The sequence below is a fragment of the Chiroxiphia lanceolata genome, chromosome 5 (genome assembly GCF_009829145.1).
Source record: "Chiroxiphia lanceolata isolate bChiLan1 chromosome 5, bChiLan1.pri, whole genome shotgun sequence".
In the NCBI taxonomy this organism is placed as follows: Eukaryota; Metazoa; Chordata; class Aves; order Passeriformes; family Pipridae; genus Chiroxiphia; species Chiroxiphia lanceolata.
Genome location: NC_045641.1, coordinates 30590395 through 30614259, shown reverse-complemented (window position 1 = coordinate 30614259; position 23865 = coordinate 30590395). Strand labels below are relative to the sequence as shown.

General features: G+C 37.6%; 1 protein-coding gene across 1 annotated transcript in view; it reads left to right on the top strand.

Moving 5' to 3' along the window:
* Positions 1-23865, top strand: part of NELL2 (neural EGFL like 2) — a 146644-nt gene that overhangs the window by 104479 nt on the left and 18300 nt on the right. The window contains 2 exon segments of the mRNA XM_032687990.1: positions 3766-3888; positions 6331-6426. Of these exon segments, the coding sequence (XP_032543881.1) occupies positions 3766-3888; positions 6331-6426 (219 nt within the window).

Below are 23865 nucleotides of genomic sequence, written 5' to 3'. Positions count from 1 at the left end.
TTTAACACTGTTGAGCAGAGAGTCCTGAACAGTGCAAAATGGAATTAAGATGTATTAGATAATAAAGCTCTAGAAGACATCATTGAAACCAGTGCATTTGCTCTTTGTAATAGATGTTTATGCAAATTCAGGTTCATTAATCATTAAAATCTCTCTGCAAAAATAATTTTTATTTCTTTGCCTCTGTAATACTATTGTACCTGGTCTGTCCCCATCTTCGTTATGGTGTGCAGTGGATTAAGTATAGAACTTTCATTAAATGTGTGTCGCATGATTTCTAAAGATGCTTGAAATAAATGGCCTCAGTGTTGCTTCTTACAACATCAGAAATAAAATTTAAACATTTCTAAGTTGAGCAAATAATGTTTCTATACTGGTTTTGGAACATAAAAATCATGTTATTGGTTCTCTTTTAATGATTCTTTTATAAATTACTTTTTTGCTTCTTTGTAATGCATGGTCCTATCTGCTTCTACAGTTCCTGATTTGATATTTAAGATTGCTGAAATCAATCTCTGCAATTTTCTTCTTTTTTATGGTGACTTTCCAAGTGTTTGATTAAAAAAAAAAACCAAAGTGATAAGCATGAACTAATGAAGAATAATCAACAGAACACTACCCTTAAGCATATCTATGTTTAATAAAGCTGAACAGTCTATCTTGTTATTTGTAGTGAAAAATATGTTTCTGATTGTTTCTCTAAATTGGTGTGCAGTGTGCCATAGATCTAGTGACATGTTTTATGTACAGGATTTTTGGGTGCAGTTTAACCAGGTAATCAGTCCACAAAAGAGCCAATCCTGAAGTGTAAGCTGACTGTAAAAACAATACGAAGAAACACTATTTTTAAATGGATTTAAGTGTGTTATTGAAGCTAAACTCAGATGATACAGAGAAACAAATCTAGAAGGATTGTAGAACACCCTTATTCTTTTTTTTTTGCTGATTTCTTCCATTCCTGTTAAAATCTCCTCTTTAATGCAATCACAAAACTTCTTCTTACTCTGAAACATTTTCCTCCTAAAAATGACATGTAAACTTCCATCCAAGAATAATTTATCAGACCATGAATTTTTCATGAATTGCTAATATGTGATTTCCATAAAAATAGACCTGAAGTTTGAGCAGATAACCACCGAAGTAGAAGTGTTCGCTGTTTCAATACATTTTGTACAGAAGTGTTAGCAAGCATCCTCCATGGACTTTCTTACAGAAGGATAAGAAACCCCAAAGCTTCTTACATAGAGTAGGAAAACAGGCATATGATCTTTAAATACAAGTCCTGTTACTTAGCTGATGGAAAGTTACTTTTCTTGATATTGTATGCTTTAAGAAAAATCCACCTCAAAAGACTCGGTAGTTTTTCTTAGCCCAAAGAGTAAATGTTAAGAGGGCACACTCAACAGTGACAGTCATCTCTTTATATGAAAGAAATACATCTGTGCAAGGTTGCGGTACTGGAAGCCTCAATGGGCTTTCAGAGCTGCTCCAGCCACACATGTAGCGCCATCCTCTTGCTGTGACAGTCTGAGATCACCTGCTTTCCTCTGATATACTCTTATCCCTAAAAAGGAGCTGCTGCACATGCCAAGGGTATTTTTGCATTCTTAAGGCATAGGATGGATGGCTATGCTTCCTCATTGAGGATGAGGATGATACTTAATTTGTCAAATTCAGTGATTTGAGCTGAGTTTACCAGTGTGATGTATTGTTGTATAGACCCTACTTTCTGAGATACCAAGATAATGACTTTGCAAGATATTTTGGCCTACTGAGTACGTAATATTTCACAAATTTCCATAGTTATTTTATTTAATGTGTTTTATTTAAAAATGAGAAAATAATATATAATTAATATTTAAATAGCAAACTGTATTTAAATAATGTCATATTAACACAAATTAAGACAGTCAGGATACTGTTACAATACTGATAACACTTTTTACCTAATTTATGTGGTCACTACTTTATTTCTCTTTTATGAAGTGCTTTAGCATAAATACTGTTTCAGCAGCATGAGAGATTTTACTATGTTATGAGGTCAGAGTCAAATATCATAAGTGGATTTTAGAGGGCCTGGATCATTTGATGAACAATAACAATTTTAATTATTCATGCTGAGAGCGAAGTAATTAAATCTCATGCTTTAGGGCAGAGGCCTGCAGCCTGTGCTCCACTGCATCCAGTTGAGGAGAGCATGACTGGTGATATGAGAGACACATAAGTTCTTGTTTAGAAGAGGAATATTAGATTAGTGTTATTAAAAACCAAACAAATAAAACTCAACAACAACAAACCCACCAAAATAAAACTAAACCTATGTAGCATTTAAAATTTATTAGTTATATTGAGGTGAATGTTTCCCCCTTTTAAATAACAGGTACTTGCCTAGAGGAAAATTTACATCTACTGATGGATTGGAGATGTACCATTCTGCCAGTTTTATACTCTTACAGTTTATGGCCACTATTGAAATAGCAAGTGGAACATTTCCGTAGTGATTTGCAAATGTTAAGAAATTAATTTTCCTGACAACTCTGTAGGGTATGTACAGATTTCAGCTCATTATTTATAAAGAGAAAGATTCAGAACAGTCTTACCCCACAAAATGGGGGAAGAAAGAGCGTCTTATTCCAGATTTAATACTTGTGTCAAATAGCCAGAACTGGCATAAGCTGCGCTAATAAAATTTGCTAAAATCTGTGCAGAATTATGGCTATGAAAACCTCACATATGAAAACAGATGCAAGTTAGTCCATGTGCGCTGATTAAAATTAGGTGCCTTTATGTTCCCAAACAGCTGGTTTCCCTGAAATTAAAATTTCAGGGGCCTGAAATTATTTATGGATAGATGAATACTGTTGGTTTAACAAAAATGCAAGGAATATTTCCAGAAGATGGAAGCATTTTATTTATTACAGACTAATATACTGCATTTTGAAAGTAATAGAGTTTTTCATGTATCATTTTGAAATGACACTTTAGAGCATCTTATTTTGAGATTGCATTTACCATTTCTTAAAAATCACAAATTAAACATTAAAATATTCTGTAACCTAAACACTTACGTAGTACTTTTTTTTGTTTAGATTAAGCAGTGCATTGCAAATTAACACAAAACCATATGGTCCAGATTTTTAGTGTATTCCCAAGATGGGCACTTCTCAGTATGTCTAAGTCTAGTCACCAGTTTGAGCAGTCTCATCGCACTCTGATGCTAGGACATGCCAGCTAAAAGTCCCTTGAAATGCAGGCAGACCTTTTTTTTTTTGGTTATTTATTTCATCTAAATAAAGTGCTGTGTATGGACTGAAGGGAGGAAAAACACTTTGAAGACCTGCCTTCTGCTAACCTGTTCTTTTGCAGTTTGGAGCGTGCATCTCACACCATTAGTCAGCTTTTTGAAGAATCCTGCATAAGATAAAACGGCATGAATAAATTATACAGTAGAAATAGCATATGGATTTTCAGTATGCTAGCTGGCTTTTTGACAAATGCTTACAAGAACACTGGAGCCCCCATAGATAGTGTAATGATGGTGACTCCCTGGTAATGAAAGGGGAATTATGCTGCAGTGCAGTTATCACATACTAGTATGTCCTAAAAAGGGATACCCTGGCTATCCCATAATTTTATGTTCACATAGCCCTATTGTCAGTAACTACTACTGTGTTATCTCTTTTTAACATGGAAACCTATATGAAGCTTTTATTTTGCTGTGTTTTTAAAAATTCAGGACCATCCCATTCTTGTTTCTCTTTTCAGAGCATGACGAATGTATAACAAACCAGCACAACTGTGATGAAAATGCGCTCTGTTTCAACACTGTGGGTGGGCACAACTGCGTCTGCAAGCCGGGTTACACGGGAAATGGTACCGTTTGTAAAGGTAGGCTGCTGGAAACCTGAGGGTTTGTCAGTCTTTAACTGGATGAGATGCTTTGTCATAGTTGATACAATTCTGGTCACATGCCTTGAACAAGACAGAGAAAATCCCAAGCTAGACACTTAGGTCCTACACCTATAAGATCTTCACAGGCGGATATACACTGCATTTGGCAGAGTTTACAGTAATTTGAGGATGATAGTAGGCTATAAAATTTGAAGTAGTTATGTTTCATTTCTGTGTCAAGTTAACAGTTTCTATAGGTGCTACACCATTCAAGAAAGTCCATGGTTATCAACAAAGTTACAGCTGTGAAAACATTGTCAGATCTATATTACCCATGTTTAATGACTTGCTATTTTGCTTGGATCAGCTGAAAGTTGTTTGGTATGTTGTGTCTTTTTACTGTAAATGAGAAAAGCAGTAGGCATGGACACACAAAACATTTACTACATGTGAGGTGGTATCATGTTTTCTACTATTCTCATTCACTCATAAACATTAGAAGTTATACTTCTATTCTTAGAAAGATGCTTTCCCAGAGATACAATGCTGCTTTTATTTCTGCTGTATTTCAGATCAGAAGAAATGATACTTGGTACTTGGGCCCAAACCCTTGGAAGTTCTTAACCTCTGAGCATAGGATTTAGAGAATGCTTGAAAATAGAAGTAGTAAAGCTGTAGAGGAATGGGCTCAGATGCGAGATGTGGGCCAGATGCAGCAATAGCATACCCAGTGTTCCATGAAGTTGTGCCTCAGTCCTCTTGATCTCTTGATGTCAGAATCTAAGGGGCCAGAGTTAACACTGGAATGTCCTATAGATACATTTTGCTGCTGTGTATTACCAAAGCTAAGCAACCTGGCATTTCTTTCATTGCTAAGTTGGATTAAGATCTTTGCACTAGTTATTCCTGAGTAACAGTACAATTTTGCTATATATTCCAAAGACAAACGAGCTCGCTATAAAGCATGGAAGCCTGGTCCGCTTCCAGTCAAACACATGGGTAGAGTGAGACATGTCAGCAAATATATCTTTTTATGCTGGACTCTCTTCTCTGGGGAATGTCTTAGCCTGAGGAGGTTCAAACCCAAAGCAGCTCCTCTCAGAAGAGAGCTCTGTCTGCACACTCCTGTACTGTGCTTGGGAGTATTCCCCTTTTCTTCTACTGGAGGTGAGTCAGCTTACAAAAAGGTGATTGTGATTTCTTTGGATCAAAGAGAAGGCACATAAACCTACTGCATTTGGCTCTTTTGTCCCCTGAATAAGAGCTCTGACATTTCAGAGGGCACCTAGCCCCACAGTGAAAGTAAAGTACATCACCTCCCTCCCTCCCTCTCTGTCTTCAATACTGAGAAGGCAGTATGCAGGAGAAGGCTCTGAGTCTGTGTATCAAATCTGAGAAATGTACTTCTCTACAGCCTTGGCTTGGATGCCAACATCCTTCAGAGAGATCTGGATACCCCCATGCCTTTGGCAGCTTTTCATGCACTGCACTGCCAGCAGCACTCCTGGGCACCATGTACTCCTGCACCAGGAAGCTCAGAAGGTCTCACCACAAGGCTGCTGCCTCAAATCTGAGAGCTGGATAGCTCAAACTGGTAACAGTTTTATCTCAGATGAGCCTTAGGACCTCATCAGTGGTGCTGTTATGCGGAGCAGCTGCAAACCAAAGCCTGGCATCTCCAGTGGCTGGTTAAGAATGCCCTGAAGCAATCTTTGTGTTGGTGACAACCTCCATCTGCCTAGTTTCACCAACAGTTTCTTATGACTGGAGCATTTCTGATTCCATATTGCAGAGGCAACCGAGCAATTAACAGCTACGGTGTTTTCAATCAGAGCTGGTTGCATTTCTGCGTCTGCAGAAGCGATTCTAAAGCATACACAACTGGAAAATTTTGCACCAAAATATGTAAGCAGAGCTTCTCAGATTGCAGTGTGCCAAAGAGCAAATCCAGGGACTGACTTTAAGCTGTAAATAGTATAAGTTTTGACATTCTTCAAAGTCCCTTGAAACAAAATTACTATTTTTATTGTTTCTATCAAATGGTTTAATAAAGGACTGAGATAGCCAGACAGTTTAGTATTCGGTTGTGCCTGTTATGCTCAGGCCTTTATTTAGGCAGCAGAGAAGACAAGTACTACTCTAGGAAGAGTCTGTTCCTAGGGAAGATGCTGCCTTTCACTGCTTCCCAGTGCATGTGAAGGAGCACATATGGGAGCTGTTGTCTTCAGATGATTAATCTTCTTCTGTAGCTTGTCAGCCCATCTGGCCAGTGAGGCAGGGGGGCCATAAACCATCTCTTTGTGACCTCTATCCTTAGGAGAAGGCAGACTTTGCCTTCAGTGACACACAGACAGCATTCCAGCCAGCCAGCGAGCTAGCAGACCATGTCCACCTGAGTGTAGTTCTGTTACCCACATATTGTAATTTTGCATTTTGCAGCATTTTGCAAGGATGGATGTAGGAATGGAGGAGCCTGTATTGCTTCCAATGTGTGTGCCTGCCCACAAGGCTTCACTGGGCCCAGCTGTGAAACTGGTAAGATTATAACTTCATTTACGATGAAGGTAATCCAAGGAGGATGTTTGACATAATCCAAGAATAAAGGAGTATTTAAGTGTGTGCCCTGAAAAGAGGAAGCTGCAACTAAAATGTTACTCACTTTTCTTATATGCTTCCCAAGAGAACATATTACAGCAGTTCTAATTAGAAGCACAGGGTCTGCAAAAATTAGAACATGAATTAAGACATCTTGGGTTTTGATGTTTCATAATTAATAAGATTATGATAGACTTGCTTTTCACCTCAAGTGGCCTTGAGTGTCTCGTATAAATAACAGATAATCTGACATCTAGAAATAAATTCCAATAACTGATAACTTCTGTTATATGTTACTGGTTCAGTAAGCCACCTTCCCTTGCAACCTTATTTGAGGACTTGTGATTAACTCAGACTTTCTTTACTCAGTGTTAGGGGAGGTTTCAGTGTTCCTACTGCTTTTACCTCCTTTTACAAGCATTCCTTTATCCTCCTGCTACCCCTGAGGATGGCAGTAGCACCAGGGCTTTGTTTTAGAACTTTATTTTCTAAGTCTTAGATCTAATCAAATTATATTGCCCAGCAGAGTATGTAGAATGTTAATGCTTAGCATCTCAAGTACTTGTAAATAATTTTTTGAAGTTCAAAAGAATAGTTTCAGCACCTTTATTTATTGCTGCAGAATTTTTAAATGCGTTCTAAGCATATATGCCTCCAGGAGGTAAAGGGAGAAAGCTTGCTTAGATTAATTGGCTTCAATATGCCTAATAAAAGGGCAGTCTGCCACCTATGATTGACTACTGTTGCTGTTCTATATTGCCTTCAATAAATCTTCCAAACAATGGAAAGGAGGTAATTTTAGCAAGTATTGCTTTCATCTGACTTGTAAACATATCCAGTTTAATGAAAAACACAGACTGGTTTGAATTCTGTGTTATTTGGTCCATTTGAGAGGTGAGAAACGTGGTTGTTCTCATTCTTCTGTATTTGAGCAGACATTACCACACTGCACAAGATGGATGCTGTGTGAAAAGCAGCATCCTGATTGCTCATGTATTTCTAGAAAATTTCAAAAGAGCAAGTTTTCAAGTATTGCTCAGTGTTTCATAGACTGCAAATAACATGGTACAGGTCTCTTAATCATAACACTGTTTCTGCTTGGAAAAAAATTCAATGCTAAGAGAATGCTCAAGTATTAGAACAGTTACTTTGGTGTAGTAACAGTTGTTTTATATGCTCCTTATTGCATATAAATATATATATAAAATATATAAATATATAATATTTAAATATATATAAAATATATATAAATATATATAACATATTGCATGTTCTCAACTAAATGAAACGTATAGTTTCAAAGTTCATAAGTGTCTTTTGCAGCTTTATACTCCTATCTGAAGTGTGTAGATTAGAGACATATTTGCTTTAGTCTCCTCATATAGCCACAATTAATAGCCACTATCAAAGAGAGATCTTACTGGCTTTTCTGAAATGCCCCTGGAAGTCCTATCTCTGCTCCCTTCTTTAGCGGACAACCCAAGGACACTCTGTCCCTAGTTCAGAAAGTTCAGGTACCTTAAACTAAGTTAGATTAACTGCATTCAGTCCCAAATGTCCTTCAGAAGCATCGGAACTGCTGGCCTAACTGCCCACCCGTCCTGCCCTTCAGGAAACATATAGCGTGACAGGCAGAATCTTGGACCACATCTGATGCCTTTCTGAATACCTGATCTTAATATTTAACATAAGGTTAGTATGGTAGTGACCCGATATCACATAGCTAGTGATACTATTGTTGTGATTTGGAGCCAATTTGCCATCCCCAAACCAGTTTTATGGGTCAGCTTTGTAAGGAGAAGCCCCCCGTCCTGTTTAACCTCCTTTGGACATCATATTTTTTCCTACTGTAGAAATAAGTAATGCTAGAGGTCAGCCACAAGGGTACACATCACTTCATTTGGATAACTAATTTGCAGAATAGGATTGTAATCTACTTGCACGTGGCTTTGAAACATACAGTTTGAAATACTGTCAAAGTGGCAAATGGAAGAGCTATCCAGTCAATAAAAAGTAAAAGCTGACGTGTTCTGCGACTGGGCTGTCAGAAAAATGGTGCCATACAGCCATAAAAGAAAACTGGAGCTTCAAACAGTACATATTCACTAGAAGAGTTTCTTGAAGGTACTTCTCATTAGGCTTGAAGTGATTCAAGATGTTCATACTACAAATAATTTATGCTGGAAGTTTCCCTTTGAACAGTCTCTGTATCTACAAAGGTGATGAATCTTTTCTAGGCAGACATCTTCCATTGCAATCACATACAGAGGAAGAGGGGGATTGATGTAAAGATGCCAAATCCATTCTAAAACACGTATTACTTATTTCTGTTTGTGCTACACGTATTTAAAAACTGCTTATTGAAGAATCCTGGCATTTTTAACTTAAAACATACAGTTATGTAGAAATTGTCAGCAGCTGCTGAACCTATGAATTAATTAACAGGAGGTTGAATCCACACCCCAGCAATAACCTAGAAAATGTAATTGCCGGTTCTCACTGTTTCTATTTGTAAAAGGTGGTCTAATAATTCTGTTTAAATACTTTCTCAGAATCGTAAAAAGGATGAGGTTAGAAGTGACCTCTGAAGATCATCTTGTCTAATCTGCTGCTCAGAGCAGGATGAAATAGAGCTGGTTTTGCAGGACTGTGACCAGTTGGATTTGGAATGTTTTCAAGGTTGGAGACTCCGCAAGCTCTCTGGGCAACCAATTCCGGTGTTCAATCACCCTCAAAGTAAAAAAAAAAATTCTTTTCGTTATGTTCAAATGAAATTTCCCATGCCCCTACTCCCTTTCCTAGAGATGACTGAGAATGTCTAGCTTTCCCCAACACTGTCAGGTATTTATACTCATTGATAAGTTCCCCCTCAGCCTTTTCATTTCCAGGCTGAACATCTCAGGTCTATTAGCCTCTCCTTGTATGACAAATTCTTTGGTCCATTAATCATCTTCAGAGCACTGCGCTGGATTTGCTCCACATCTTTCTTGATACTGAGGAATACGATGCAAGATCTAACACTCCAGATAGGATCCCAACAGCATAAAATAGAGGGACATGATCACTTCCCTTGATCTGCTGGCAATATGGTTCCTAATGCAACCCAGGAAGCTGTTGGCCACCTTTGCTACAAGTGCACAATGCTGCCTTATATTCATTGTGATGTCAACCAGGATCTCCAGACCGTTTTCAGTAAAGTTGCTTTTCAACTGCCCAGTCCCCAAGCTGTACTGGTGCCTGGAGTTGTTTCTTAATAGCTGTAGGACTTTGTATTTCCCTCTGAACTTGATGACATTCCCAGTCCCATTTCTCCAGCCTGCTGAGGACCCTCTGAATGTCAGCACGACTAACTGGTGTAGCAACCCCTCCTCCAAATTTTGTTTAATTGAAAATGTGCTGAGTTGCATTCTGCCTTATTGTCCAGATGTTGAACAGTACTGGCCCAGTATCCGGTAGTTACCCGGGTGTAATTTACATTGCTAAATGACTAGCGGGCCACTGGGTGTTGTATGGTTGATCAGAGCTCTCTGACCCCAGGCATTCAGCAGGTTTTCAATCCACCTCACTGTCCATTTATTTAGCCTGCACTTACAAGCTTGTCTGAGGATGTTACAAGAGCATCAAAAACCTTGCTAAGATAAACAACGTTCACTGCTCTTCTCCCATTCACCAGCCTAGTCATCTTACTTTAGAGAGCTGTCAGGTTGGTCAGGCATGCTTTCTTCTTCTTGCTGACTGTTCCAAATCGCCTCCTTGTCCTTAACATGTTTGGAGGATACCATCAGCTTCTGAGCAGTGGAGGTGAGACTGACTAATCCACAGTTCCCTGGATCCTTGCCTTTCTCAAAGATAGGAGCAAAATTTGCTTTCTCAGGAGCTTTTTTCAGTCACCATGACTTTTCGAACAGTTGAAATTGGCCTTGTAGTGACATCAGCCAGCTCCCTCAGCACTCCTGGGTGCATCCAATCAGGTTTGATTGACCTGTGCTTTTTTCTACTTTGTTTAGCTATTGATCCTCCTCCACCAAGGATAGATTTTTCTTGCTTCAGACTTTGACACTAGTCTTGGGACCAGGGACACCTGAAGGAAAAGTCTACCCATAAAGATGAAGGCAAAGAAGGCATTGAGTACCTCACTGTTTTCTGTGTCCTTCCTGAAACCCATCCTTGCATACTCAATCAGTGTCTATATTTCTCCCAAAGCTTGAGAAGGACAATGCTGTCCATGCTTAGGTTCTGTCTCTGGAGCCTAAATTCAATGCAGCTTTTGCAAAGCAAAGTGAAGCCCTGTGTAGGTAGGTTGGTTTTGTAAAATTTTTTGCTTTCAAAATGGTGCTTCTGGGATGTCAGTAGGAGCCACATCTCTGTCAGAAACCTAAGGAGAATCAACTGTTACTGCTAATCAGGTATTTCATTGAGAAGATGTATTCACTGTGCAGTGTCTCACAGTTAACAGAGCTGTTACAACACCTTCCAATTATCTGTTGGGAACCTTTTAGATTAATCATGACCTGTGCCATGTGGAAATGAGGCAGCAGATGGAAGAATCATATGCAGATATAACAACCTCCACCACCTTTTTTAAAAAATTGGTATTAAGCCATAATAATGAGACCAAAAGTCATTCAGTAATAAAAATGAGTGGAGGAATTTCTATGTCTCTTCCCAAAGGATATGGGTTGAGGCATTGTTAGTGTTGAGGATGCATCATTGGCTTAGGGAGGTGAGGTTTATATGTTAAAAGATTTTTGAAGTCTTAAAAGGCACGGTAGTACCCCGTAGAGCAGCCTTCTACAGTGTAGAGATGAGACTACCAAGCAAATCTAAATATATTTGTGCCTGTTAAACTTCTTCAAAACACCTGATTTAATACATTCTTGTTTGATTGCAAAATTATGAATTCTCCAATTGACATTTTTAAATGCTGTGTAAAATTGTATTTGAAAAGTGTTACATTTTAGAATTCAGAACAGGATTACTTTGTTAGATTTGGTTGCTGTTACTGCAATTCCCCCTTTAATTTGGTCACAGAGCTTTAGGAAAGGATTTGTTCTCCTGCTCTATATGCGTATCTGCTAGTCTATATATACAAGATTACAGCATTTTTGCTGCTTGTCAGCTTCATTTTTTGAGTTTCCACACTCGTTTTGTGCTTTGACCATTCCCCTGGACAGTTTCAATTTACAGATTCTTCATTAATTCAGCCATACATTATTACTAACAGTTGGCTTATTTAAATGTGTAACTGAGTTTATGAAAAAAAAATGGTTAGCATTGGATATGTCAGGTGACCCTCTCTTACCTGATCTCATACCAGAAATAGCCAAATCCAAGGAATATATATTATTTGTCCCTTTTCTGCATTTTTTCCCCTTTTTCTTTCCCATGTATGGAAAGCTACCCCTTCACGGGGAAAGAAAAAAAAATTGGTGTTGCTAAAACAAATTCTTGCAACTTTGTACTTAGCATTTGTAGTGCAAAATATCGAAATACAACTCAGACAAGGGATTTGGACAAATAATTGTTATAGACCAGATCTCATCAGAGTTTTCTACTACTTTCTACATAAGCTAAATAATTAACATGCATGACTATTACTCTTTTCAACAAATCCAAATTAACTTTTTCAGATGCACTGACCATAATAATAGGCTTCAGATTATTATAGACTATTATTATTCCTATTCCAAAGAAAGCTTGTGAAAGTATTTTAATTATGATTCTCCAGTTTTTAGGAAAAGTATTTTACTAGTATTTTAATAGAAGACTTTATCAAAGTAACCAGAAAGCTTGTTAATGTTGCTGATTTTGTAAAAATGAAGAGCATCACAAAAGAACTATTTGATCCCTTGTGCTCAGTTAAAACAACCACAATCATCTTGTGGCCAAGTTGGCTCTGAAGCTGAAGCTGTGACACAAGTGGCATTTGAAGCCCATAGAGTATTGGACCAATGCTTTAAGAACCGAAGTTGCTTTTGGCAGAACTCTTGAGAATTCTTGGCCACAGTCAAATGAAGACTCTCCATAAGCTATGAGAGTATCACAGTCAAAATTTTCTGAGCAGCTCGGGAATCTCCCATTTGCTCAGTTTTATTGTTACAATAAAGAATTAAATTACTGATAGCCAGGTTGAGATTTATAACAATAATACCAAAAGGCTCAAATTTGTGGTACAAGTATGCAAGGTCCTTCACAAAGCCAGAGTAAGAGGTGTGCCCTTCATAGTCTAACAGGAGAAGCTGGTTTTATGCTGAGATAAATGAGTATAACACACAAACTCCTTGAGCAGAAAGCGTATTAGAATTAATATTTTTTTTTCTCTGAAATCCTTAAGGCATTGCTGGGGTTTTTAGTGAAGGAGGAAACAAAAGAAGGGAACAAGAGGAAAGTGGAATGAACATGAAGGCAGCACAGGCATGAACTGTCCAGAGCAAAAGCTGTAGGAAGAAGGGGTGCCTCCCCTAGTTCATTAGTTTTCGTAGTCCACTTGACTTGTTTGGATCTTGGTGTCCTGAGTATTCAGGCTCCTGTTTTTGGGGAGGCTCCCAAGTTTGAGGCTTAGAAATTAGAGGATATTTTTGTCAGGGGATGGTTTATTTACGTTAAAGTGCTGACTTCAATACACAGAAAAAAGAGAAAGTTGAGTTAGTCTATAGAATCTGGATAAAATTTTGCAAACAAAGATTTCTTAAGAGTGATTTGCAGCGTAAAACATTTTAATAGATCTCAGTGTGCAGTAGGAATTCATCATATTCTGAAGGTCAGGTCTTTGGAGTCTGGCATTTCAAGAACAAAAATTTTCAAAGCTTGTAAGCTATTATAAACTTTCCGCTTGGTGCAGGCAAAAAACCCCAAACCAAACCAAAACAAAATTGCCTAGGGCAAAGTCCAAAGAAGCTAAATTGTGCTTTGCAAGCAGTTGAGATAGAGCTTGGATGCTGAGCTGTATGCTGCCATTGCCCTGCACCAGTGCTGAAACTGTGGTGTCAGGTCTGCCTAACCCAGAGCCCCAGCTGTGGGAAAAGGTGAGCAAGGAGAGATGCTGGAACTGATGTGCCCAGCTCATTACTGGGCTTTGCTGCCATAACGGTGGGGAATCACTGCCGTTTTTCCTCCTTGAGTCCTTCCAAGTGCTCTCCATTTCTTTACCAAGTCTTCTGGGTTCCTGCCCTATTGAAATTTGAATATGTGGTGTGTTGAGTTCAGAAGATTGGCCTTTCCAGCCATATCTTAAATGTAAGTGGTGACTCTCAGTATCCTGTTTAAAAAGGTTTAACTTAAAATTTTAACGGTAAATATCTATATCTAACTGTACTTTCTATGCTTGAGAGCTGAATCTCTGAAATGATAACACTTCTGAATTACTGCACGCACCTGCATTTGGTTAATATCTTCTGTGGTCTCCCTTTCAGCAGAAAGAGACAGGATCCAACTGCTAAAAATGATGTAATGGTTTCGCTGAGGACGCTGAAACATCTCTCTTTATCACTTGCATCTTTGCTGTATAAAGTCACTAGTCAGTCTGCATTAGGGTCTTGCCCTTCTCAAAGATAGTTATCTTGTATGTCAGTTACTGATTTCAGAGACAAGAACAGTGAGGTAATGCACAAAACTAGTGTGTTTAGTGATGCCTGCAGGAAAAGCAGGTAGTAGAACCATGGGCAAGCTTATGGGAAGAATCCAATGACATCAACTTCTATGTCTTCTTTAAATATGACAACTAGTTCTAATATGTCACTATGATAAATTTCAAATAAGTTGATACAGAACCCTAATAACAAATTTTGAATACATAATTTGTGTTTTGCAGTCCTATCACTGAACTACAGTTATGCAATGTGAAACATGCATCTTCACATAGAACATTTTTTGGTGACTTCAGGAGATGTTAGCAGGATATGACTTTATGAGTTATTTCCTTACAAAACCATACTAGTGTATCAGTTATCTGATTGGCAACATTTCTGCTTCTCTTGTGGTTCCAAAACTTTTTAATGTTTTCAGAATATAAGGTGACTTTTGAGATTTGAGCAAATACCCGTAAGGAGTAGGCTAAAATCAACACAGTAATTTCCTTTCATAACTTGGAAAATATTTTCCTTTTTTTGGCTTGCACAATTTCAAATAAATAGATGTTGAGAACAGTAATTCTAGGAATTTGGACTTCCACACTCTTTACATGCTTCTGGTTAATATAGTTTTCTGATGCATAGGGCACAATATATTGTATCTACTCCTGACAGGTGATTAATAGGGAGAAATAGCCTCACTCATAGAGGGTCAACCAGGCCTAATTTGTACTGTCAAATCTGAAATTCCTAGAAAGTTTCTGAAAAATCTTGTTTGGCTGCTTTAGAGCAGCAAGTGCAAATTAACTTTTGGTTCTTGTATTTTTGTTCCTGCACTCCTGTTGATAAGCCTTACTTAAATCATGAGCCATTATCTTCACAGCTTCTATTGATAAGCTTTCTAGTAGTTACCATGCAGTAACTTTCCCCCCTTCTTAAATACATTAGCCCAGAGACACTGTCACTGTTGTTGGTGGGCTCAGCTTTGGCCAGCAGCAGGTCCATCTTGGAGCCAGCTGGCACTGGCTTTGTCAGACGTGGGGGAAGCTCTGGCAGCTTCTCACAGAAGCTTCCCCACAATACAACATCTCTGTCCCATTTGTGTTGCCTAAGAATTCTCTATTCATTTGTATAAAGGACATAAAGTGGCTAAAGTTTATTTGTCCTCCCCCAGCTCAAAAGAACTTGGAAGATGCTTTACAGAGAGAGCAAGAAACTCCAGCACAGTGTTTCAGTTTTTGCTGAAACTCTTCTCCAAAAACCTCTGCATGAGGGGGTTTTTTTCTCCCCTCAGGGAAAAATTTAACAGATTTTAAAGTTTTTAGTCAGAAGTAAGCATAGAAACCTTGAGTATGTGATGTTTACAGTCCAAGAATAAGCTTAGATTCTGAAAGGACTGTTGCTGAGAAGAGTGCATATCCCACAATACCAGTAAAAAAATCTAGCAAATAGTTATTGTCATTTGAATTGTTATTGTAATTAATAATTTCAGCAAACTTCAGCTAACTGTGTTCCAGTAAAAGTCTTCATATTTACTATTATAAGGAAGTTCAAAACAAAAAGAAAACATGATTGGCAGTCTAAGAAACTGTAGTAGAGCAGTGTTCAGCTAACCCCTGGAGAAAAAGCCTTTCATGCAAGGAATGCTCTACTTTAGCAATACTCCAAGTGCTAATTCAGGCTATGGAAAAATAGATGTGCAGCCAATGGATTGGTTGCAAACTTGACGTATATGGTATAGATAAGCTGTTTGTAAGTGAGATTCTGAAATTCATCATGCTGGTGTGCAAAACAACTTCCTGTTCTTCTCTTTCTCCAAATATTTTCCCTAAGAATGTATAGTATGAATAGAATTACAAGTGCTGGTGCTATATCCAACTATACCTAGCTGGTGTGTCAACAGCACCACTAAGCTTGGTGTCATCTGCAAATTTGCAGAGGGTGCACTCAATCCCTTCATCTGTGTCATTAATGAAGATATTAAATAACACTGGTCCCAATATGGACAATTGCTATCACTGTGTCCTTGTGACTTCTACAATCTGCCTGAGTTACCAAATAAGGCAGGTGGGGTAGAAAGGACAAGGGATGCAGCATCCATCTCTACAGCTCAATGTTCTTCCTCTCATCTCTTTCAGAAACATGTTGACCTCTTTTGTAGTTCCAGTTTCCCAATCTGTTACTGTTCCTTGATCCTTGGCATCAGCACATGTGGTATTTACCAAATCAGCACTGTTACTTAATTTTTTTCACCCAGAGTGGTTCATGTGCAAAAAATAAAGAGATGGTAGAAGCACTTTCTCCTCATTTTACAGACGTGGAAATCAAGCCAGATGAGGAAATCTAAGTAGGTGACATAGTTTACATAAGAAGGTAGTAGCAAAAGTCCAGACAAGACGTGGGTCATCTCATTTCTGCTCCCTTTGCCACTCTGTTCAAAGATGTCAACAGCTGACATGGTGGGGTTTATAGCATATTTTCTGTGAGTGGGAAGTACAGGTAATTTGTAAAACCTAAAAAACCCCTTTGACTTTCTAAAAGGACATAATCTAAAATGGCTATCTCATTATATAGGAGAAAAAGGTTTAAATGTTGTTTGTGAGAGTAAACAAATGAGATCTGCAGCAAGCAAAGAGGAAAGCCAGGGTTCTGCAGATGAGATGCTTTTTGCTTGGCTGCAGTGTTTTAAAGGGAGGTCACCCTTCCCATTACCACCTGTATTTTTCTCAGATATGAAAAACAAACTCAAAAATGAGCAGTGAAACAAGGACTGGTGACTTTAGAAGCTTGGAATGCTTACTTGCTTTTCCTTGCTTTGCATTTTTACTTATAATAGTTCACGAAGTAAATATTTGATAGAATTTAAGCAAAAAATGCCCATATTGAGTTTCATGTGTGTTCTCAATTTACACATGAACCCTACTTAGCTCATCCTTTCTGTTTTATAGCTTAAGATACTTTGCTGCTTCATCCTTCTGTGTCTTTTTCTCCCTTCATTTTCCTTGCCTGACACAGGTTTTTTGGGTGCATATAATTCCTTTCCTCCTTTAGAGGTGTCAGTTTTAAATAACAAAAGATTTTTTCTTTGCTGAAGAGTCACATACTAGCACTTATCTTTTTCTCTTTATATCTTTATTTAGTTTGTTGCAACATTACAATCCTATATGTAGCAGCTTAAAAGAAAAAAAAAAAGAGAAACCAGGGAAAAAAGAACTCCACAAAAAAGCTTTGAGGAGATAGGATTTTCTTGTTATGCATTGAAAACATCAAAATGCACCCACTACTTAGTGGATATTTACTATGCGGAAAAAAGTCCTTTATTAAACATGAGAACTAAAATTTCATCTACATTCAGCTATAAATAGAATGTGAATAGTGCAGCTCGGCAGCATTATAATAGAATTTTCTTCTGTTATATAAGGGAGATAGAAATGACCTTCATCACTCACTGTAAGCTATCTCATGAATTATGAGCCATTCAACTATTAGTGGAATTAAAATCTATAATACTGCCAATCATTGCCCTGTATCCCCACAGAGTCCTTCCTTTTGCTGTCAACATGAGGGAGTTTGCAGTTTCTGCAGATATGTGCCAATGATGTGGTTACAGCCCAAGCAAAGGAATAGGGTGGGTTTTTTTCCTTTTTTGTGCTTCAGCAATTTTTTACAATCTACATGATTTGGTAGTTCAGGAGTAGCAATGCAAATTATGGTATATGGATTAAGAGTCATGGTAAGAAGCCATGGGTAGGAAAATGTAGGTAAGAATGTTTTAAACTTCAGCACATGTAAAGTATGTACAATACTCTGGACTATAGCAGGAAACCAAGTTCAAATCAGTTGTCGAAACAATTCCTAGCCAATCTTTGTTTTGGTTGCTTTGTTGGCTCTTTTGTTTGTTTTCCTCAAATTACCTTTTAATTAAATACTTGGAATTTTACTGTAATTTTTAACAGAACTGGTCTGAAACAACCTTTGCAAAGCTGAACCCCCAAAAAAGCTGAGAACATGATGTTTGCATCATTGGTTCATATGTGTGTAAACATAGTAACTCGTGGTTATGGCTGACTTAACTCCTCACTTGAGGAAACCCAAGATCTTTCATGATTACACTGTGCAAGTAAAGCCTTCCTTCACACCCATTGGAAAAGAGGTAACATCTGGCCAAAATAGCTCTTCTCTTTTCAGACAAATAGTTCTCTTTTGTTTAGAAGCCAACTATTCTTAGCATCTTTAGCAGCTAGCACTAGTGTGCTAGTCCTATTTCTAGTGTGCAAATGCAGCTAATAACTTTCAGATGCTAGGAGGTATCTGAAATGGGTATTGTCAGAGTATTTCGAGGTATAAAAGTGCTTTTGCTATCTTGAAGAAAATAAGTACTTTTCTTTTTCAAGATAGGGCTAAAGAGGAAACAGAAGCAATTGTTACAGTTGAGATGCTGTACTGAGAATGATGAACAAAGTGAAACAAAATCACCTCTTTGTCAATAGCTAGAAACAGGGGCCCAATACCTCTCAATTAGTCTTTCTAATGAGAATTGGCACAATCAGGGTCACACAATGTGACTGAAAAATATATTATTTTTGTTTTACAGTCTTAATGGATGCACCTAGTTCATCATGGCTAATTAGTTGTTCTGAATTTCAATTGTTATGAATACCAATTCCTGTGATGATATTGGATGTGTAATGAAAGACTGCCATAGTTTCAATTATTGGTGTGGTCTGTGATTGATCTATTTTTGACTGCAAAGAATTGCTAGCTGCATGGTGAACAGTCAGTGGAAAATTCCCTTTCATAATGTTTCTATCTAATTTTGGTGCCACCACTGCCACACATGAAATACCAACACAACTGAATTTCTTTTTGCTGGCATTTAGCACGACCTATAGGAGTGTGTAGAAATCAATGGAGGATCAGGAGTCTGGAAAATTGCATACTTGAAGAATTAATGAACTGTAATTCCATATTACATCCTCAGTCACATTTTGCTTCCTTTTCATTAATGTAACTAAATTAGTTTTTCATGGACAGAGTACTTTAAAAAATGCAATCATGGTCTTGCTAGGATTTTAATAAAAATAAGGAAAGGAAAAAAAAGACCTGTTAAAACAGTAGTTATTTTTTTCATGCAACATGACACTTGGAAATTTTTTGTGAAGAATTATCATCTACAGCACTGACTCAACCTGTTGAAGCAATTTTTTAGATGACATTTATAGCTTCAGCTGTAGTTTCCTGCCCTTGAACCAGATTATGCTTTTCAGATGACTTAGCCAGAAGTTTTACTAGATCTGTGAGGTGTCAAGAAGCAGCAATTCTAAAGACATTGCAAATGCATTTTTTTCCAAGTTGGGCCTAATTCATTATCCAGGGGAGCAGGAAGAAGAAGGGCCACAGTCTTTGCTCTTCTCTGAAGGCTGTATCTGAGATAACTGATGTCTCTAGTGCTGTGTAGAAAAAGCTCTTTTGCTTGTGGAACTATGTTATGGTAGAATAAAATTGTGGGTGACTTCTCTCTTTGCTGTGCCTCACAGGCCACCTGTAATCTTGCCCTTCATGATTTAAACTTGTAACTGAATAAAATTTTGGTATGACATTGCAGTTAAAATCAAGGATATTTTATAATTTAATGAGAACTTTGAAGTAAGAACCCATACAGTGAAAAACATGTCCTAGTACTCCAAATATGATATCATATCTTTAAAGAGTTACTGGAAGCTGAACAAATCAGAGTGAAGATTGTGAACAAAATCAGGGTCTTTTTGACCAAGGAAGGAAGTTCTTTTTGTAGTCAGCAGCAGTGTTAGAAAAAAAGAAGCTGATCAAACTTTACAAAATAGATTTAAAAATCATCCCAAGCAACTTTGGTTTTCTGAATTATGTCAGTATTCTCAGCTTCTACATTCTTGGGGTTTTTATTCCTCTGTGTGATATTTATGTGCATGTGGTATATGGGAATGTAGTGGGATGGAAATCCCAAAAGCTGATATTTTGTTTTAACAACAAGATAGCTCCAGTATATTAAAATAGTTTCAAGCTCTTGTATTTCTCCTCTGAGACCTATTTCTTGCATAAGATCTCAAATCAAAGGTCTGATTGAACAGGAGGGTCTTCTCAAGTATCATCATGTTAGAAATCTGTTGTCACATGAAAACCAACACGACCAGTTTTCAGTTCTTAAGTGCAAGAGATGTGACTCTAGAACTTGCAGTAGAGATAATGAACCGTTTTCAAAGCTATTCCAGAAAACTGAGTTACGATAGCAAATACTTTATACAGTACAGTGATCTTTCATTTTGTCCTACTGAATAAGGCCTTTTCCTCCTTGCGTACATATTTACTAAACTTAGATAACTCAGACATCATCTTAATCCTACTGGGTATTCTGTTAACTGAGCATAAGTCTGAACAGTTGAAACATGGTCTTTTATATCCAAGTCAGACATAATATCCTTGAAAATGTGTTGACATGTACAAAGACGTATCAGAGTCTGACTGTTCCAAATGTACCTATAAAAAGAAAATTGAAGATTTATCTTTTTAAACAGCTGCACAGTCTCCTAGGCCATTTCTTCAGTGATCTGTTTCTGAAATTATTTTTCTTTCAGTTGTTTTCACTTTATTTATGCTGACTGTGGGGGCGGGGATGTGGGTGTCTCTGGATGTTAGCATTAGGCTGCAAAGGCTGTTGCCTTTGAAATGAGATCTCAAATTTAGCCTGAGTCAGTAGTGAATGAACATTAAGGAAGATGTTGATTGCTTATTAATCTTTATAATTATATCCAGTGAGAAAACCCAATTAGCACTGGGACAGATTACTGGAATTGGGAGTCTCTATTAACTGACAGTCTTAGCTAAGTGCCATATATTATACTGTTGCAGAAAAACTTCAGTGTGGAGATAACTAAATTCTAATTACCCACAGCTACCAATCTTTGGTGTTGACTTCTTGACAAGCAAGAAGAACTTTGGGTTGTATTGACCTGGATAAAGCAGTTAATGAAAGAAAAGATTTTTGGACTATATTGTGTTCTCTGTCTCTGTAAGTTTGTGCTTGATGGTGGCAAGCAGGCTTTTCTAAGAGGAAGATTTGGTGATTAATATGTGAGTCTTGAAGCGAGTAATGTAAAGTGTTAGAAACTTCACTCCTTCCCCTACACCACAGTTCTTTGTTGAGTGCAGCTTGACCGCATCAGAGAACTTAGTCCTATGCTGAATGAAAGAGCACTGCTATCTTTCAAATTGGCAATTTTATGCCACTTTCAATCTTCAAAAGGTCTTATTATACAGAAATTCTCTAATTATATTCATCAGACAGCTAGTTTTCCTTTTTTCTTACTGTATCAGTGGATAATTTGCTAATGATATTATTTTACTCTTCAGGGAGCAGAGTTTTCTCAGTGTTCCCAAAAGAAGAGGGTATACTAGCTAAAACTGTTGCCACAGTTCAGGAAATGAGTGATTCTGAGGTATAAGGAAGGTGATTTGGGAGAGCAAAATTTTTTCCTGTCAAGGGGAGCTAAGCACATACAGTTCTTACTTTTGAAATGTCTCTGACTGTGTGTCTGCTTTATTAGAGTGGGGCCTCCACAAAAAAAAGTCATTTTTGAGTTGAAAAATCAGTAACAAAATATGGAAATAAACAGACTGACTTAAGTTTAAGACAAATGCACAGAAGAAGATCTGGGTATTTGAAGACCATATCACGTGCAACATAAGTATGTAGTATTCAGTTACCCTGTTTTGAGGCAATAGTGTATGTGCAGCATTGCCATGAGTGTGTGTATGAATTACGTAGGGTAGAGAGAGTTCACATGTTCCTGGTGTTTTGTGGGCTCACCAGTCTCACAGGTGTGTGTGTGTTCTCCAGCCACAGTGTTTCAAGAGCCAGAATCACATATCTTCTGCTGTGCAAATGCCACAGGGTGAAAGCACAACCAGAGCAGGTGGTGCTGAGGTGCTGTGGTACAGCTGTGTAGCTACTCTCCAGTTTGAGATGAAGATTACTTCCAGCGATTTCTGTTCCAAACCTGGCCACTTGCATCACTGGGGTGGCAGATTTGCTATGTGCAATTGTGCTCTTTATTTGAATAGAAAAGAGAAAAATAGAGAAAAGCATTACCTTCATGAAAGTCAGTGGAAGTTCTACCGTAAGTTGGAACAGAACCAGGATGAGACCATTTGCTCTGGCCCATCACACATAATATACACCTTCAGTTTACTTCCTGTGCAAGATGGAGACATTTCCCTTTTTTATTATTTATTTATTTGAATTTTTATCCCCTCACTCTTCCACCCTTCTTTATATCCAGTTAAAGACCAGAACTTGCATGTTCAGTATAAGGTATCTATTTTGTTCTGCTTAAAAATGTCATTATCTGCTACTGAAAAACATACATTCTTCCTTTTCCTGTACTTAAACATTTTATTTAATTTTTTTTCGTACTTGAAAATATAAAGCCTTTTGGTAACTTCCTTCTATAAAGTAATGTTTCATTTTTCATGCCTTTCTAGTACAGCATCAAACAGGACTTCATTAGTGCTGTTAATGTTAAATATAGCCCACTGATATACCATAGCCACTGGCCAAGCAAAACTTCAATCAGTTTTTCTTCTCTTGTCACCTCACACCTCTGACTGAGCAGCTACAAGATGATTCATCATAGAAGGTTTCACGATAGGACAGAGGAAAATTATTTCTGTCTGCTTTTCCCATACTAATAAGATAATTTCAGTTGTAGATACTTTTGCAGCACTTCCTGAACCATGCTATGCCCATTTGAAAATAGAAATCCTTTTATCCAAACGTCAAGAAAATTTTCCATGAAATAAGTGCTATGGCTCTGCAAGACAAATTTCTGCTGTATTTTCTTGTTTAACAGAGTTGCGACAGTCATATTTTGTCCCATTACAGAACACATCTTTACTAGAATTTATGATCAGCATTAGCTCAGATAATTAGAACAAAATTCTGTGCATAAGAAAAATCTATATTCTGAAACTCACTGGCATGTGCTTAAGATATCGTTTGACTAAAAAGTTAGTAGTGAGGAGAATTCTTTTGGATTTCTTTTCTTTGCTGAAAACTCCTGTAAGGAGTAATGGATTATTCAGCATCAATGCAGGAATGGTTCCAATAAAATGGCAAGCAATCTGTAGGGAATCTTCAAGATCTACAACGTGCTTCCACGCATGCTTGTGATGGTAGGCTTTCTTGCATAACTCCGCTCAACTTTGCATGCAGCCATAACAAAAACAGAGAATGTATTTCTGTGTTTATTGACATCTGTAAAAGTATTTCATCCCAAGTAATATTTCTTGTGATACAGGTTTTTCAACTAGTTTGCAAATAAATACAAAAAAGCTGCTTTTGTTTTCAGTTTACCAATACTGATGTGACATTCTCAACTTGTTTTTCTTGAATAATCAGTGAGTTCATCAGAATGCATTCTGTTTGTGCCTGTGATACTGCACATACAATTTTAAGATCCAGGTTCACATATAAATTGTTCCGAAGAGAGGAACACAGGCTTTCTTTAATTCATATCTATTACTTTGACCTTAATAACACACTTTTCTCCAGCTCATCAACAATAAATACAGTCCACTTTCCCAAAGAAGAAATATATGCCATCCAGTGTCTTAATGCATGTTATTAAGTAGCCAGGATGAAGATTGAGTCTTAACAACAGCTCTTCTCTTTTAGACTCTGAGTTTGTTGGTTCTCGGAGGCTTGTAGCTCTGTACAACCCCAACAAGTTATCTTGTACTGACCAGGTGATCCCAAGCATTTAGCACCGTCACTTCT